We start from the raw sequence: 18,594 nt of genomic DNA on the forward strand, positions 1-18,594 counted from the left end.
AACGTTAGCTTACATTCAAAACTTACCGTTCTTTGTGCAACTTCAAATGTCGAACGAAGTTGGAAGTTGTTGCCTCTCCGTCTGTAATCTTCGAACCGCATGTTTTGCATACTGCAATTCCTTTTTTGTTGACCACCTCCTAGTTTTTATACCCGAACGAAACTATCTTTGGTGTCATTTTTCCTCACTGGCGCGTTTTTTGACAGACACACAAGTACACAATGAAACATATTGAGCGCTCCTGAATAACTTTTTAATCTTTGGGTTTTGGGGAAAGTAGCAAGTCTTGTCAAGTCAAAAGGCTGAAGTCCAAGTGAAGTCACAAGTCATTGATGTTAAAGTCGAAGGCGAGTTGCAAGTCTCTTTACATTTTGTCAAGTCGAGTCTAAAGTCATCAAATTCATGACTCGAGTCTGACTCGAGTCCAAGTCATGTGACTCGAGTCCACACCTCTGGTAACTAGCATCCAAGTTCTTTGTTTTAGTAACTAACATCCAAGTTAAATAGTCATGAGTGGATCTGGGGTCAACTCGGTGCTGAAAGTGCATGCACATGTTTGTGATGGTCGTAATATATCTGTCCTGATCTGAAGGCTGGTTCTTCCATCTCCATCCACTCCTCCACACCAAAGTCAGGAAAGAAGAAAGCCATTTCTCTTTGAGCAGACTCGGTAGAATCTAATAAAAGAAGAACGGAAGGTTTCAACTGTAAATAGGCGTTTTTTGGCAGTTATTTGGTTTAATGATGACAGGAGACTATTTTCGATAGTAGACATAACCAATTACATTTCTTCTGTGGTACCTGAGCCGTGAGCCGTGTTTCGTGTGTCTGTGAGTCCAAACTGAGCCCGCAGAGACCCAGGGGATGTGTATCTTGCTTGGAACACTTTGGTCGGACCCATCAGTTCTCTCCAGTGGCGAATGGCGTCCTCTCTGGCTAAGATATACGCTCGCATGGGACCACTGTGGCGACAAAACAAGTTTAAAGTTCTCTAATAGTATGTTATTTCTTCAGACTCACAAATCATGACAAAAACACAGTAGAAACCACAATTTAGGTTCTTTGATATGATTTTGGCAGAGCAAAGCACTAAAGATGAGGTCATATCAATCATGAATGTTTTTGTCAAGTTCACGTCAAGTCATACCTCAAAAATAAAGCCCATGATACAGCCTTTCCACATTAAAAATATTTTGTCAGTGTGCCCTAATACGACTCAAATATGTTATTTTCTAAAGACTGTTGAAGTATGTGAACATTGTAAACTAATAGTTTGCAATCTAATCAGCAAATAAACAGCAGTAACTTCCCAAGGCTTTTAATTGGACTCTTTATTTGAATCAAACTCCTATAATTGGCAGCAGGGTGGAGCAGTGGTTAGTGCTCGTGCCTCACAATAAAAAGGTCTTGGATTCAATGATGTCTTTCTGTGTGGAGTTTGCATGTTCTTCCCGTGACTGCGTGGGTTCCCTCCGGGTACTGCAATTTCCTCCCACTTCCAAAGACATGTATGCACCTGGGGATAGGCTGAATGGCAACACTAAATTGTCCCTAGTGTGTGAATGTGAGTGTGAATGTTGTCTATCTGTGTTGGCCCTGCGATGAAGTGGCGACTTGTCCAGGGTGTACCCCGCCTTCCGCCTGAATGCAGCTGGGATAGGCTCCAGCACCCCTGCGACCGAGGGATAAGCAGTAGAAAATGGATGGATGGATGGATAGAACTCCTGAAATCATGTAACTTGCTCAAGATTTTCAAATGTATTGAGATGGACCTGTATACAGTATATTTTTGTATGTGTATATTATATACCAGGGTTTCCCGCAGCGCTTTGTTGTTAAGGCGGCCGCCTTAACAACAAAGAGCCCCGCCTAAACTAAAGTCTTAACAAGCTGCTCCGCTTCGCTCTGCCTCTGCCTCTGTCAGTACGTCTCTGCAGCACCAAGCATTGTCCCACCCACAGAACCATCTGATTAGCTACACGCAGAGCGGTAACAGCTAATCAGCAATGCTTATTCAGAGCGCATGTAACAGCCAATCAGCAGTGCGTATTCAGAGCGCATTGAATCAGTGCTCAGGCAGGCAGAGAGGAGAGATGGTGGGGTGAGCAGAAAGGTGTTTAGCAGGTGAGCATAATGCAGCGGACTCTCCCAAATTATAATAAACACTTCCAAGTCAACTACTAGTAACATCACTATGAGCCTGTTGACGTTCTATTAACATAAGCGGCAGCTCAGCTCGCTCGCAGTCCTTGAGGTGAAGGCTCATTAGCTTTTAGCGTAACGTTAGCTCATTGTGCGGTGTGTGTGCGTGCGTGCATGCGTGTGTGTGTGTTACGGACAGCAATGCCCTGCCTGTCTGAGAAAAAGACAAGCATTATTGACCTACAGTTAACAACTAAGTTATTTCACTTAACCTTTTTCTGTGTTGAAGCAGCAAAAAAGGACATTATATAAATGAAGAGTTTCTGTCTCTGATAGTTGATATAATAATGTAACTGCATCATAAAGCCTACATGAACTCCATGGTGTTCAGGGATGAATTGTCTCTCCTATTGCTATTGTACTATTTTTTCAGCTATAGTTACATTAATCATTAGTAATGTAGCAGCTTAGTTTTGAATGGCAGGGTCCCTGCTATCACATGTTGATAAAAATATAACATTTACATAATAAAAATCAACTACAGTATTCCAAAATGCTGTTATAAATTAAGCATGATGAGTTGAACATATGTCAGCATGTGGCCCCACTTTTAACTCTTTTTTTCAAACGCTTACTTACAGTAAGTCATTCATTTGACTTTGTAAGTCATTATTTTGACTTAGTAAGCCATTATTTTGTCATTATTTTGACTTAGTAAATGAATAAGTAATAATAATGACGTACTTAGTATCTCGGTAACGAGGACTGTTTTGTTTTTACTTTACAGAAAAAATATCGAGATACATATCGTATATCGCCATTGAGCAAATGGAGCGTAAAACACAACCAAAAGTTGTAGGCTTCTTCACGCAACGAAGCCGGCCTACTTCACCGCAGTCTGTAGTCTATTGCCCCCCAGGCTGTGGTGGCAGCGACGAGGTGGAGACGTGATGGCGAGTTACACCAATCCTTACACCCACCCAACCCCTTCCCTGGTCCTCTCCCCCTGGAGAGTCACCACCTTAACTAACACATTTTCTGGGGTAAACACTGTATACATATATACTTTTTTTTTTTTTTTTTTACATACATACATATATATATATATACACTTATACAGATATATATATACATATGTATTCACAAATAGATATATACATACACACAAATATATTTTTACCCCTTTAAAGGTGTCGTAGAATTTCTGACCTTCTGACCTATATTTCATGTCTGTCAAGAATGTATGCTCATTTTATTCCTCTTCTATTCTGTGTCCCCGGGTGTGGGACAAAAGTGAATATTAAGTCGTGCCAACCTGTCTACAGAATGTTTTGGTTGTTTGGGTATGATTGGGGAGTCCAAGGATGTGCAAAAACAATCATGACGCACGAGATAAAAACAGTGACGCACGAGATAAAAACAGTGACGCACAAGAGACATATAAAAAATGACAGAAGACCGGGACTCGAGAGAGAGATTTTGGCTTGTGTGTGTCTTGTGTGCTCCGGAGTACATGTGGTCTGTCTGCACGGACAACTCAATTCAACCTGCACTTCTGATAATGGGTAAATACATTTGTTGTACTAAACTACTTTTGTTGCCTGCTTAAACTTCAGACAATCGACTACACAAATTGGCGTCACGAACAGGGTGGCCCAGAAGCTACAGGTCGACAGCCGCTCCCGCTCTCTCTGTCAGGCAGACAATGTGTTGCACGCGCGCATCACAAGGTAAGCAGTTTGCTTTAAAGTGTAAACATTTTCTGCCTGGAGAGAGCCGGATCGATAAGACTAAAGCTGAACCTGCTTTTGATAAAAGATAAGTTTAGTCAGGTTCTCCAAAAACAACCTGGAATGGGGTAAATTATGGTTGGATTGAGTTGTTTTATATGTGATCATTTGTCTGTGTGTTTGTTGAAAACTTGTGATTTCTTGTTTTTAGCTATAAGGGGATTGTTAATAGAATTTTGGTGGTTTGGAGTGTTTGAGCATAGACGATGTGAGACGAATACATTTCTTAACCTCTTCCTCCTTTTTCGTTGTCGGAAAAGGAGGCTTCTTTCTGCAAGTGCATCAGAATTAGCCAGAGTTGGATACAGCTAAATTTAAGGCAGGGTTTGCTAACTGGTGTGACATTTGGCCCATACAAATTTATGAAGTCTATGAATGTGCGACATATCTGTCTATGTGGAAACTGCAGCGGTGGAAAAGCCTCATATTAGGTGACCGTTTATTGACTCCGGTAAAGGAGATCAACTGAGCTGTATTTGTCACGACGTTCTGTTTAATTTGCTGCAGATAGACAGGTAGAGATCGGGCTCCATATGGTAGAGCTTTGGTGAAGCTTTGGTGAAACTGTATGGAACTGACCAAAACATGATGACTGTAGAGCATTGGGTGATTATCAGTGACTCTATGGTGCTTTTATGCTGTTGCCGTGTATTGGTCAGGGAGTAAACCAGGGGCTGCTCCGCTGAACGGGTTAATTGCCGTTGTATGAGTAATGAAGGGACCTGTGTTTGTTAATAAACGGCCGTTCCACAAGCACGCGTGCAAAGTTGTTTATATTGGTCCGGACCAGGGGGGCGTGGTTTGTGGGATAAGTGTGTGTTTTTTTAAATTTATATATATATATATATCTGCGTATTGTAATAACATTTGTGTAGCACCTGCAGGTTTTATCTGTGTTATTCCCCTCTACTCCTCAACTCCCTCCTCACGCTTTTGAGAGAGTTCCCTCATGCTTTTTTCGCACCCCCGCTATCTGCAAAAGCTGGGAAATTGTCCAAAATGTGTGTGCTTGTGAGAAAGTAGACAAAGTTTATGTACAGAAAACATATGAGTGAATGATCTATCCATTTAATGATCTTATTCCGCTCTCGGAGGTTGTATCGCGGGGGCAGCAGCCTAAGCAGGGAAGTCCAGAATTACCCCCCTTGGCTAATTGTCCATCTAAGAGTGAATGATAAATGTTGTTTCTTATTACTAAGGTTCTGATATGATACAGCTGTGCTTCTGGATGAGAAAAATTGTTGACTGTTGCATTTATTTTTAACTGTGCTGGTGATTGTAACTGTGTGACACTATAGTTTGCAAGAAGGCTCTCGCTCTTTGGTGAAATATGTGTGCGTGTGACTCAGTAAGAAAATAAAAAAGGAGGCCCTGCTGGGAGACATTGTAAGATAAGGGATGTGTGCGTGTGACGAGGCTGTGTGAGTGACACTGTTAGCAAAGCATTGAGCGAGGTTAGCATTGGTTTAGTTTAGCATTGAGCTAGGTTAAAAAATAAATAAATAAATAAATAAATAAATATATGTATATATAAATAGAGTGGACAGCTGGTCTCAATCTGAAGAGAGTGCTGACGGTTGGTTTTGGTAATAGGAAAAATAAAATATACAGTATACGAATAAATAAACATTTAAATATCAATACATACATTTGAACTGGGACATTGAAGCTTTGTTAAATTCATTAGTCATTAATTATGTGTGTAATATACTGTATTGAACAGCCTTGTGGCTTATCTGATCCATCCAGTTCCTGTGTGGAAGTTGAGACAAACACACACGCACGCACATCATAGATTACAATACATTGTAGCTTTGAATTAATAATGATATAGCAAACACATTAAATAAAGTGAAATAAGTAAATTCAATAAAATTGAATTATATTTAATAAAGGTAAATTGATTATTTAATTATATTGACATTTTAATTATTTCAAGAATAATCACGATGAAGTAAAATTTAAATTTAAATTCTAAAACATTTTTTACTTTTTCTGTGCAACTAGTATTAATATATATATTGTCAACCTGTGTGAGTCATGGAGTCTAAATCGCGAGGGAGAAGTACAGATAAGAGTCGCCAACAAAACAAAACGTAGAGAAGCGTTGAACAAATTCCAATCAGAAGACAGACAAAGAATGAGAACGTAAGCTAACAGCAAAACAAAAATTGGAATTAATAACAAAAGAAAGCAAAATTTCAAAGTGATAAATGAAGGTGCATGTAGAATTACATGTAGAGAATAAAACTAAATGGAAATAACTCTGCAAGATGAGCATGACGTCATGAATTGTGCTCGGGTTAATAATAGATAGATAGATAGACAGATAACACGTTATTGATTCCTTCAGGAGAGTTCCCTCAGGAAGAAGAAGTAAAAAGTAAACAGTAACTAATAAGGGTATAAATGGAAACAAAATACAAAAATATTACAAGGAGAATAAAAAGAGAACAGTAAAATAAGAATATAACAAGAGAAACTAGGCATTAGCGACCGTGTTATGAAAAAGTATTGTACTGTTATTGTTTTGCATTCCCTGTCATCCTAGCCCCCCCCCCCCCCCAAAGAGGAGTTGTACAGTCTAATGATGTGTGGGACAAATGATTATTTATAGTCTAAATCAGGAGTTCTCAAAGGAGGGAATGGTGTTTCCGCCCGGACAAATAGGGGGATACCTGAGATTTTAAATATTTTAAAATAGCGACAATTCAAAATCCTTTATAAATATAATTATAGAATAATACTTCAACAAAATAAATATTTAGAATTAAGTTCACGAGTCCAGATGAATCACTATTACAATATCCAAAGAAGGTTGATGATAGATTATATGTATAGAAATCTTTATTATAATTTAATCACTTGTTTAATTTTTAAAACGTTTTAGTTATTCTTATATCTTTTTTTGTTGTCCAAATAGTTCAAGTAAGACCACAACAAATGCTCAATATGTTGCACTGTTATACAATTTAATAAATCAGAAATTGAGGACATGATGCTGTGTTTTATGTCTTTATTTTATTTTTATTCAACCAAAAATGCTTTGCTCTAATTAGGGGGTACATCACTGAAGAAAAAAATAAGAGTTGAAAACCACTGCCCTAAATCATATCTAAAGCTAAAATCATAAAATGCAGGTTATGAAGGAGGAAAAAATTGTTAAGAGATAAATAAAATGCAGGTTTAGATTGCTGCTGACCCTGTTGTATTTTATAAGACTGATTATTATGGATTATTGTGTTTATATTGTGAGAGAAGGAGAGAGAGCAGGTGAAGAAAGATTGTTTGTTTAGTTGTTTGAGTGAAATGGGAAGAAATCAATAAGAAAAATTACATGCAAAATGGAATAAAACTATAAGGAATGAATAGATGAAATAGGTTTATTTTGGTCATATAATCAACCATCAACCATTTTTTTGTGAGTAGTTTAACAATACAGATTAGACAAATTAACATTCATACACATTTACACACAGAAAGAAAATAAAAGAAAAAGGATGACCGAAAAAGGAATAGGCGGAAGCCAAAGCTTATATTGGCCTATCCATACATTCACTGAACATTAGATTACCTGGAACATCAACGTTAAAAGATGAAAGTAATTGTTGCTATATTTCATAATGTTCAAAAACTTTACTTTTCAAGGGTCTCTTAAACCATAACAAAAAACTACATGTGTTCAGCTCATCACTGAGGATGGTCCATCATTTAGCTCCTAGAACTGAAATACATTTGTATTTTTATTTTACTTGACCTATTTCAAAAATTAATATCCCCCGTAAATGATAGGTTTCTCCTCATAATGTAAATAAGCTAAGAATACAAACTGGAAGGCTGTTGTTCTTTACTCGAAACATAATTGCTATTGTTTTAAAAATAGATTATCTGAACATTTAACACATTATAACTTATAAAAAATGGATTGGTATGATCATAGTAGCATGCTTTGTGTATTATTGAAATGAGCCTTTTAAGTTTAAGTATTGGGTCTATATTTCTTCTATAAACATGTCCCCAAACTTCAAAACAATGTTACATATGGGAAAAATAAATGAATGACATAACATATGCAGATATTTCTTATTCAGCATGTGTTTTACTTTATACAGAATAGCAATGGATTTGGATATTTTTCTTTAATATGTTCAATATGCGGCTTCCAACATATTAATGATCAATTATTATTCTCAAGAATGTAGTTCATATACTCTGTCAATTTCCACTTGATTCAACTTTAATTTTTGTTTCACAATTTTACTTTGCACCACTAAACACCACAAATTTAGTTTTGTTATCATTCAATGATTACTTATTAATATTAAATAATTTTTTAGGTGAATCAACGCGACCTCGATTTTCCTAAACGCTTTCTTCAAGTCTTCTCCGGAACAATATACATTTGTATTATCTGCAAACGTGATACATTTAATTTATTAAGATACTAATGATGTGTGGGACACCCTGGACAGGTCGCCACCTCATCACAGGGCCAACACAGATAGACAGACAACATTCACACACTAGGGCAAATTTAGTCTTATCAATTTCCCCATATTGAGATCTATTACTTAAAATAACTACTTAACCACTATTGTGAAACACCTTTCTAATTTATGAGAGTATTGTGATAGGATTGAGGAAGATGTCTGCTGTGGTGGAGGTGAGTTTGGAAAGGATAAGGGTAAGTTTAAGTCGGGTAACTTTGAAGTGTAGTCTGACATTTTTAATTTGGAGTAATTTATTTTTATTTAGACATTGCAGTACACCATACTTCTGGGTGTTGAGCTAAAAGAGGATAATGGCATGACAGAATAAATGAAGGATTATTTAAAGGGTTTATTTTATTTTATTTATTATTATTATTATTATTTTTATTTTTATTTTAATTTTTTATATTTTTTGTTTTTGTTTTTGTTTTGTTTTGGTGTATGTATGTGTGTGTATATGTGTGCATATGTATATGTATGTAGGTGTATATATGTGTGTGTGTGTGTGTATGTGTATATGCATGCATGTGTGTATGTGTATGTATGTGTATATACATATATGTATGTATATGTGTATGTGTGTATGTATGTGTGTATGTATGTGTAGGTGTGTGTATGGGTGTGGATGTCCGGTGGATCGATTGGCCTGTATGTGGATGAGTTGGGGTAGGTGGGTTGGCGGCCTCTGTGGTAGCTGGGGGTGTGCGTTGTTGTGGTTTACGGGGTAGGTCGCTTTTTTTGTTTCAGGTTTCGGCGGCCGCGGGTGTTTGCACTGCGGACGGGCGGTGGTGGTGATGGTTGATGTGGTACTGCCGGCGGTTGGCGTCGCTGTGTTGGGTTGGAGTGGTTGGGGGACTGTGGCTGGTATCTGTGCGCTTGTAGGGTTGTGGGGGCTGGCTGGCGTTGGCTTGACGGCTGGTTTGGGGGCTGGCGTGCGGACGGGGTGCATTGACTTCTTCCCCGGTTGGGGGGCACCATCCCCTGGCCGGAACTCGTATGGGTATGTTGCTGTGTGGATGGCCGGGATGCGGTGTTTGCATTGGGCATGGGGCTGTGCAGTTTTTCTGCGTTTGGTTGCTGGTATGGGCTCTGCGGGGTTGGGTTGGGGCGGGCGGGGGCTGGCTTTGTTTGGCGGGGGGTGGGCTCGCGTGATGTCACGCTAAAGTGGTCTGGTGTGGGTCACGGGCCGTGGGGGGGTCGGCTTCCTGGCCGTAGTTCCTGGTTGTCGGCCGCATGGACTGGGGGGGATGTCCGGGCCCTCTACTCCTCCTACTTATAGCACACACAGTCACACAAATATAGGACTTTGGGGGATTGTCCTGCGGGGAGGCATGGCGGGGGGTTGAGGATGCCTCCTATGGGGCTCCGGTCCTCCTGTCTTGTCCCCTGCTCGTCCATCCCTCAATCTTAGCTGCATATTAGACACTTAGGATTTGGAGGGCTCGGCTTGGTTGGGACCCACCAAGACCTTGATGTCCCCCAATTTTAATCGCATTATTAGTTCCCACAAGCATACATATCTCACTCACGCTACAGTACACACATCAATAGGGACTGGAGGTCGGCTGTAATGGCTGACCTCCTAATTTTAACTACACAGTAGACACTCTGGGGGCCTTGTACACATGCATGTGGGGGGGGTTGGGGTTCGGCGCACCCCTCATTGCCTCGTCGGCCGGCGCGGATTCCGGGGACTGCGTTCTGGTGGCCTGCCAGGCTTTTATTAATTTATTATTATTATTTTTTAATATGTATATATATATATATATATATATATATATATATATATATATATATATATATATATATATATATATATATATATATATATATATATATATATATATATATATATATATATATATGTGTGTGTGTGTATGTGTGTATGTATGTATGTGTATGTATATATATATATTTATTTATTTATTTATTATTTTTTTTATTTTTTTTAAAATAATTTTTATTATTTACTTACTTTATTATATTTAAATATTTGTATTTGTTATTTTTAATTTAATTTGTATTTCATTTTATTATTATTATTATTTTTTTTTTTAATTATTGTTATTTTTGTTTAATCTTATTATTTATTTGTGTGTGGCGTCGCGCGGGTCTCGCTTCCTGTTGGGTGGGGTCCGTGCCCGTGTGGCCCGACCTTGCGCTGTGGGGTCTCTGTTGGCGACTTGATGTGGTGGCGGCGCGGCGCCCGTGTCTGGTCTGGATACTGTGTCTCGGTTGTTTGGGCGGTGGTGTGTTTGTGCGGGTTTGGGTTGGAGTGGTGGGGTCTTTTGGCGGGGGGGTGTTGGTGTCTCTTGTTTGCGTGTTGGCGTTTGGGCTTGCTGGCGGGCTGGCGCTGGCTGGTATCTGTGATCCTGTTGGCGTGTGGTTGCCGGTCGCGGTTTTTTTTTTTTTGATCGCTTTGATTTGATTGGGTGGTGCTGGCTGTCTGGGGGTGTTGTGGCTGCTGTTTCTGCTGCCGTTTGTTTGTGGTGTGGGCGCCCGTGGCTGCTGGGTCTGGTGCAGGGGGGTGGCTGATGTTGTGACTGGTGGCAGCGCGCGCGCGTGGTGGTGGTCGGGGCTGACAAACTGTGTATATGTATGTGTATGTGTGTGTGTATGTATGTATGTATGTATGTATGTATGTATGTATGTATATATATGTGTATGTGTATGCATGTGTATGTGTACATGTGTATGTTTATGTGTATGTATATATATATGTATGTATATTTCTGGGGGTACGTTCTGGGCCTGCCTGTCGGGTGGGGGTCGGCGCCTCAGGCTACTGCATCCGGACTGCGTGTCTGGAGCTCCTGGGTCCCGCCGTCCATCTCTTCCGGGTGCCCGTCTTGGTTGGGGCCTGCTGGGTCTGGTCCCTGCGTCTACTGTGGCGGATTGGTGCTGCAGGGTATTCCGAGGTGCTGCGAGTCGGCCAGTTGTTGGGGTAGCGACCTTGTGTGTCAGCATGTCTGTGATGTTCTTTTAACTCTTTTTTTATTTATTTATTTATTATTATTATTTTTTTATATAAATAGATTTAATTATTTATTTATTTATTTTTTTTCCTTTTTTTATTTTTTTTTATTTTTATTTTTTAATATATTTTATTAATATTATTATTATTATGTATTTATTTATTTATTCCCCTACCTCAGGGGGGGACTCGGCGGGGCGGTTGCTGGTTGTTCCATCTCCATCGTTGGGGTCCCTGCGGGTGGGGTGGGTGGTTCCTGTGGCCCCGTGCTGGGTGGTCCTGTGGCGGCCGGCTTGGGTGGGGTGGCCGTGGGCTGGCCTCGCCGCGCTCTCCGGGGGTGGGGGGGGGCTCGTGGGGGCCCTGTTGCCGGTGGGGCGGGGGCGGTCTTCCCGTCTGGTTGCGGGGGGTCTCCGGGCCCCTCGGGCGGGGCGTCCCGCCTTTCTGTCTGTGTGGGGTGTGGTCTCTCGCTGGCTTGGGGTCTGGCTGCCCCCTGTTTTTCCCGTGCCTTGTCCTCTGCCGGGTGCGTCTGTCTGCGGCCTGCTGCTGGCCCTTGTGGGCGGCACGGTGGGCCAGGCTCTGGGGTTCCTGTCGCTGTCCGGCTTGGCTGCGTGGGGGCGGTGGCCCCTGGTTCCCTGGGCACCACACCTACTGTTTGTGGGATGGGTTCTCGGGGAGGCTGGGGCCGTACTCTGGCTCCCGCACACACTGGGAGTCAAATGTATTGTACATGCAAATTCACATATACTCACACACATACATAGGTACCTACGCTCCCACATACATATACAAATACAGTACATATTTACACACTCAAAGTTCGTACATCCACACGCACATTTATTATACAAACATACTGTATACACATACTGTACATATACATTCACTGTAAAAACATACATATACACATACTGTACATATACATTCACTGTACAAACACACACATACACATACTACACATACATTCACTGTACAAACACACACATACATATACTGTACATATACATTCACTGTACAAACACACATTTACACATACTGTACATATACATTCACTGTTCAAACACACATACTGTATACACATACTGTACATATACATTCGCTGTACACACATATACACATACTGTACATATACATTCACTGTACACACATATACACATACTGTACATATACATTCGCTGTACACACATATACACATATTGTACATATACATTCGCTGTACACACATATACACATACTGTACATATACATTCACTGTACAAGCACACATACACATACTGTACATATACAAGTACATATGCACACATACACTCATGCACATAATCACGTTTCATCAAACATATATTAACGTTGTTGCCCTAGGGTAAACTGGGTATAACACATGGCACACTGACAAAGCTTAACCTATTGTTACTATAACAATCTACAAGGTTAAGGTTGCTTCTCTTTCTTCCCCTCCATTTTTCTGCATTCTTTCGTATCTCAAGTTATCATTACGTATATGTATTGTTGCATTTGAACAATTGTATTGTTGATAATAAAGGTAAAGTACTGGTATTGTTTATTATCAATAGCACTATTTCTATTGGTATTCATATTGCTCCATTTTTAGTGTAATAATGCTCATTGTCATTTCTGTATTTTTTTTTTTTAATTTTCGCTAACTGCTTATTTGCTATTACTTTTACCATCATATTTGTACATGTCGTATTTGCTGATGTTGCTCTGTTGTTGTTGTTGTTGTTGTGTTTGCTGTTGTTGTTTTTGTCTCTCTGTCTAATCCCCCTCTTGTCCCCACAATTCCCCCCTCTGTCTTCCTTTTTCTCTCTTTCTATCCCCTCCTGCTCCGGCCCGGCTGCACCAAATGATAATATAAATACATTTAATAAAGTCAAAATACAAGTAAGGCAACAAGAGAAGTATCCTACACTTCTTCTCTTTTGTAAAGTAAATCTGAACAGCCGATATGGGCATCTACATCTGCTATATGATTTGCCCGAGAAGCTGGGCAGGACATTATAAAAAAAAAAAAAGAAAAAAAAAAAAAAAAAAAGAATAAATGAAGGAGGCAAACCAAATCTCAACAGCTTTCAGTTAGCTATAGATTTTGAGAGTATAATACGAATAACTATAACTTTACCACCGTTTGCTGTGAATATTGTTGAATAATAATTACAAATAACAGCCTACATTAATATTTAGAATAAGAGCCGATATGTAAAGTGTTAAAAAGAGGAGAAGTGTGATTCGGCCAGGCGTTTAGAGCATGGCCTTGTGTGCTTGTTGTGATTAGGTTGGATAACCAGACGGAGAAAGGCAAGGCAAGGCGGGGCAGCTTTGTTTGTGTGGCGCTTTTCATGCACAGGGCAGACTCAAAGTGCTTCACAGACAACAAAGTGAAATGAAAGAAAATAAAAGCAAAATTAAAATGCAGACAATAAAAATAAACACAGTGCGGACGTTAAAACTTAAAAGATTAAAAGATTTAGCTGAAAGATAAGGAGAAACGTGAATAAAAACATTCTTTTGTTTTGGAGAATATCACGCACAGCGGGAGGTCAGAGTGCAAGCATGACAGCTTGCTCGAACCTACTGATAGACAAATGATAGTTTAAATTAACTTATAATCTTTAAGTGAATTAAAAGGGTACTTAAATACACATGAAGTAGTACGTATAATCTTTGAATTAGGGTTATTGATTAACATTTAATGGGATAGTTAAGACTGTGATTTTAAAACGTGATATGCAAAATTGAACTAACCGAGAGGATATGAAAACGATGGGTGTACATGTTTTGAGTTCCAAATTCTGGAGGGAAAAAACCTCAACAAAACGTAAAACCATACAGACGGACTTGGGTGGTAGCCGCGGTTGTCCTAGGTCAAGCTAGGGTGGAAACTGTTATGCAGCCGGAGGACTGCCAACTTCTCTGAACAAGACAAGCTCCAAAGTTGTAGCCAGAACATGCTCACAAAAAAATACAGGTGTGACAGAGGACGCCCACAGCAGGACGAACAGCAGGATACAAACAGACCCCTGCTGGACATAAGTGTCAACGGACAATGTTCAACACAATCTTTGAAGCATTCCTTTGTGGTCAACTTGCACACACCTTGTAATGACCTGCTTACGAACTGTGCCCTGACAATTCAATACCGCACAGAAGGAACTTCCTGATGTTGCCTGACAGCACGACATCAGCTGACAACTACTGGGGACGCCTCCCAGGAACGAATGGAGGACGGGGACTGCTCCAACTGTCCTAGCACTGGCTGACTGAGGTGCGTCCGTGTCCCCTGCCACCCAAACCGCCAAAGTGTATGATCACCAATTAGACGACTCATAATAGGAGCCTTTTGACTCTTATATATGGTGGGACTCAAGGTATGGCCGCTCATGTGAACTATCCTTACAACAATTAGCATGGTATAAGATGGACAATTAATGTCCCACATTGTTCCCTTGTCCTCTGTCCTGCCTACGAAAATAAAGATTTAGGTCGAATGATTAAAACAGGGCGTAGCTGCCGCTGATTGGACCGATACGCAAATAACACATTTTCAATTATTTCGGTTGTCTGTTAAAAACATAGCTATTGGCTGCAATTTGGACACTCCTGCTGTAGGCTACAAGGAGCTAGCAGCTACACAACAGCTGAGCTAAAATAACAAATTTAAGCATATCAAATACTTGTAGTTGCTTATTACATACACAAAGTCGATTAGAGACAGAAGTCTGTAGAAAGTATTCAGTAACAAATGTGTCCGCATCATTAAACTTTCTACAACAAAAAACATACTGAACAAATTCAGCAGTTACTGTCAGACTCTAATCTGGGTTACCTTGTCTATCGGAGACATGGTTAAAACCCACAACATATTTTGTTCTAATTAATGTCCCGGGACACAAGATTACAGAAAAACAGATTAAGTGGCAAAGGGGGGAGGAGTTATGATTTATGTAAGGGAAAACATTAAAAGTGAACAGATAACCCTCCCAGTAGATCATACTGAGTGTGTTGGAATTAAAATCACATTTTCCTCAGAAATGTATTTCAAGGTAATTGTAGTATACCGACCGACCACAGCTAAAGACATTTTTCTCGATTCATTTTCAGACATCCTCAAACAGCACAGTATGAAAGAAGTAACGTCATGTGGGACGTTAATCTGGACTGGTTAAATAAGACGCGTAGAAAGAAACTTAAGGATATTATAAATGGCTTCTACATGATACAAAGGATAAGCAGCCCTACTAGAATTACAATTGGATGACAAAAATCAAAGAGATCATCTGTAAATACACTAATACAAAACCAGAAAGAAGAGTGCTAAAATAAAAATACCTTGGATTAATAAAACAATTTGGATTCCAATGAGAAATAGGGACTCAGCTCTCATATGAGCAATTATAATCAATCAATCAATCAATGTTTATTTATATAGCCCTAAATCACAAGTGTCTCAAAGGGCTGTACAAGCCACAACGACATCCTCGGTACAGAGCCCACATACGGGCAAGGAAAAACTCACCCCAGTGGGACGTCGGTGAATGACTATGAGAAACCTTGGAGAGGACCGCATATGTGGGTAACCCCCCCCCTCTAGGGGGGGGGTTAACAGGTCTAAATACAGATCGTATGATTTTAAAAGTTTTGTGGAACAAAGTTACAATGTTTATGCGGAAGTCTAAGGCTGACTTTTACTTAGAATTAATCAAAGCTGCAAAAGGGAATATTAGACAGTTATGGAAAACCATGTACAAACTTACGGGAAGAGAGCAAACAAGAAACAACACTATAACATTAAATATCAATGGCGCTACTATCGCAGACAGTCTGGACATAAGTAATCATTTTAATGAACATTTCATCCAGTCTGTACAAACCCTGAATAAAAAGTCCCTCAAAATCAGTGCAAAGAAGTGTCATTTATTCAGGATGGACTAAGTTAAGAATTAACAAATGAAACAAAGATAAACAGAATCACGATCTAGAGATATATACGATCTGGACATTTTTCTTCCTAAAAATGTACAAGGATAGTCTTATTGCTCCTATAACAACATTTGATAAATAAATCAATAACGGAAAACACTTTCCCTACAACGTTGAGAAACTGCCACTATCATCCCAATCCATAAAGCAGGAAATAAACAAGACATCAACAAGTATAGACCAATTAGCCTTCTCCCCGTTATATCCAAAGGAATAGAAAATTTGAAGTTAAAAAGTGGCTTTGGAGCAATCAAGGCTGCTCATACGGTCAGTAAGAGGGGCATTATGTTGACAAATCAACTTAATGTGTATTATATTTATCCATGGGAGCAATTTTGTTGTAAAATGTGAGGTATGGCTGTTAAAATCATGGTTGTTTTTAGTTTTTAAAAGTGATGACAGATGTGAACAAGAGCATGTATTGTCTTTGTGTGATGTTGTAAATAAGGTGTGGTTGTATTGTATATTAAGAATGTGTCCATGAAGGGGCATTTTATGACTTTTCTTAATTTGATTACATGCTATAGTATGATTATTTGTTGATTATTAATTATTATGAATGTAAATATATTATTAATTATGGTTAATTAGTGTCATAAATTTATTGCTTGATTTTTGGATCCCTTTAATTTAGGTAGCCAGGGACTGCAGATGGAAAGTAGCTATTTAGATATAATCTGGTACAGAACATATCTGTTTCTGAACTTAATGTTTCCGTGCATTGTCCTATCATAGATAGACTAAATTAAATACAACTATTTAGTGAATTATTGAGGCCACAATAATTCACTAGGTGTTGTAAAATATCAAAGTACTATTGCAAAAGCGAACAGTGACCTCAAACATGACCTGTCCTCCGCCTCTGTTCTTGCTGCGCTTGACTATCAGCTGCCTTTCTTTTTCTTGGATGTTTCTGAAACTACTACTACTACTACTATTACTATTACTACGACTAACACTGTCCCTGTGAGAGGGACAGAGGGGGGAGGTGAGTTTGGATTGGGTCAAGTTTGAGCGTGTTGAGGTTTTATTTAATTGATATGATCAATCCGGTACAAGGATAAAGGAACGTAATGATTTAGATTAACAATTGCAGTGGTTGGCGGAAGCAACCCCAACCTCAAAGGAGGATGCCAATTCAGTAATTAAATGTTTTGTGAATTATCTAATATCCCGACATGGTTTCCCCAAAAAGAGTAGGTCAAACAACGGCACCCATCTTAAGGAAGCAGGCTATTATCCTCAGTCCCAGGACCAGCAGATTCCTTGAAAGGCGGAAAGACCATGAGACCAAAATGGTATGTTTGCAAAATGTAGAATTTGTGTGCCAGTTCCTCTGTGCAGATTTGAGGATGAAAGCAGCCACCCCAGATTCCCTTGCACTCGCTAAGAGGGGCACGGTCAAAGCCAATCCAGGACCAACACCCGATACCTGACTGGAAGGAACCGAGAGGGGAGACAACACCTTGCCAGCGATGACGAGAACGACTAAGGTTGCCAGCCAATATGTGTCCGTCGGGACTCCAGCAGCTGTGGAAGGAGGTGTCGGGAGTGCCGAAGCGGCAAGGAGGCCGTGAAGCAAGCCGAGGGCCTGGACCAAAGCCCAAACGCCCCATACTCTGCCCCAGCCTTCCCAAAAGCCCCCACAGCTCCAACTCTACCTCAATTTTCCCCAAAGCGGCCAGCGCGCACATGCCATTAAACAGTCTGCCCAATGGACTGAACCACACCCCAAGAAGAGACAGAGACAGACTGTTTGAGTGGATCTCTTTCTTCACCAAGGCAGCCAAAAGCCCAACGAGGTGTCGGCAGGCCACCAGCCTGAGGCACCACCGAGCCATCTATACGAGCACTAATCGAACATGGACTCATACGAAATTCAGTTGTGTGTTCAAAATCAATTGGTAATTAACAATATTGGTAACTACATTCATTGCAAATGCCGGAAAAAATAGTTTTGCAAATGTCTTACAGTCATAAGTCTATATACATTCATCTAATTATGTTCATGATCAAAGTAATTGTTATTCCTTTACTAAATCAAAGGGTAGGCCACTAATTGTGTTCTGTGAGATGGTTTTACTGCAGGCTGGTAACAGCGATCGCTCTGAAGGAGGGTCATAGACGGAATTTTTGCATCGTATAAAAACATTGAGGTTTTTGCCTCTATCTGTGGTAGAGATTTAAGTTAGTGGTCTACGTCAGA

At 39.9% G+C, this 18,594-nt stretch overlaps 1 protein-coding gene across 2 annotated transcripts in view; it reads right to left on the reverse strand.

The window, feature by feature from the left end:
* Nucleotides 1-217: 217 nt before the first annotated feature.
* The window catches only part of nme6 (NME/NM23 nucleoside diphosphate kinase 6), a 23,415-nt gene continuing 5,038 nt past the window's right edge, over nucleotides 218-18,594 (reverse strand). For both annotated transcript variants that reach the window (XM_062033842.1, XM_062033840.1), the window contains exons 5-6: nucleotides 802-962; nucleotides 218-677 (exon numbers count right to left, since the gene is read on the reverse strand). In XM_062033842.1, coding sequence (XP_061889826.1) covers nucleotides 526-677; nucleotides 802-962 — 313 coding nt within the window. In that variant the 3' untranslated portion in view covers nucleotides 218-525. The remainder of the gene's footprint in view (nucleotides 678-801; nucleotides 963-18,594) is intronic.

The sequence above is a fragment of the Entelurus aequoreus genome, linkage group LG23 (assembly GCF_033978785.1).
Source record: "Entelurus aequoreus isolate RoL-2023_Sb linkage group LG23, RoL_Eaeq_v1.1, whole genome shotgun sequence".
In the NCBI taxonomy this organism is placed as follows: Eukaryota; Metazoa; Chordata; class Actinopteri; order Syngnathiformes; family Syngnathidae; genus Entelurus; species Entelurus aequoreus.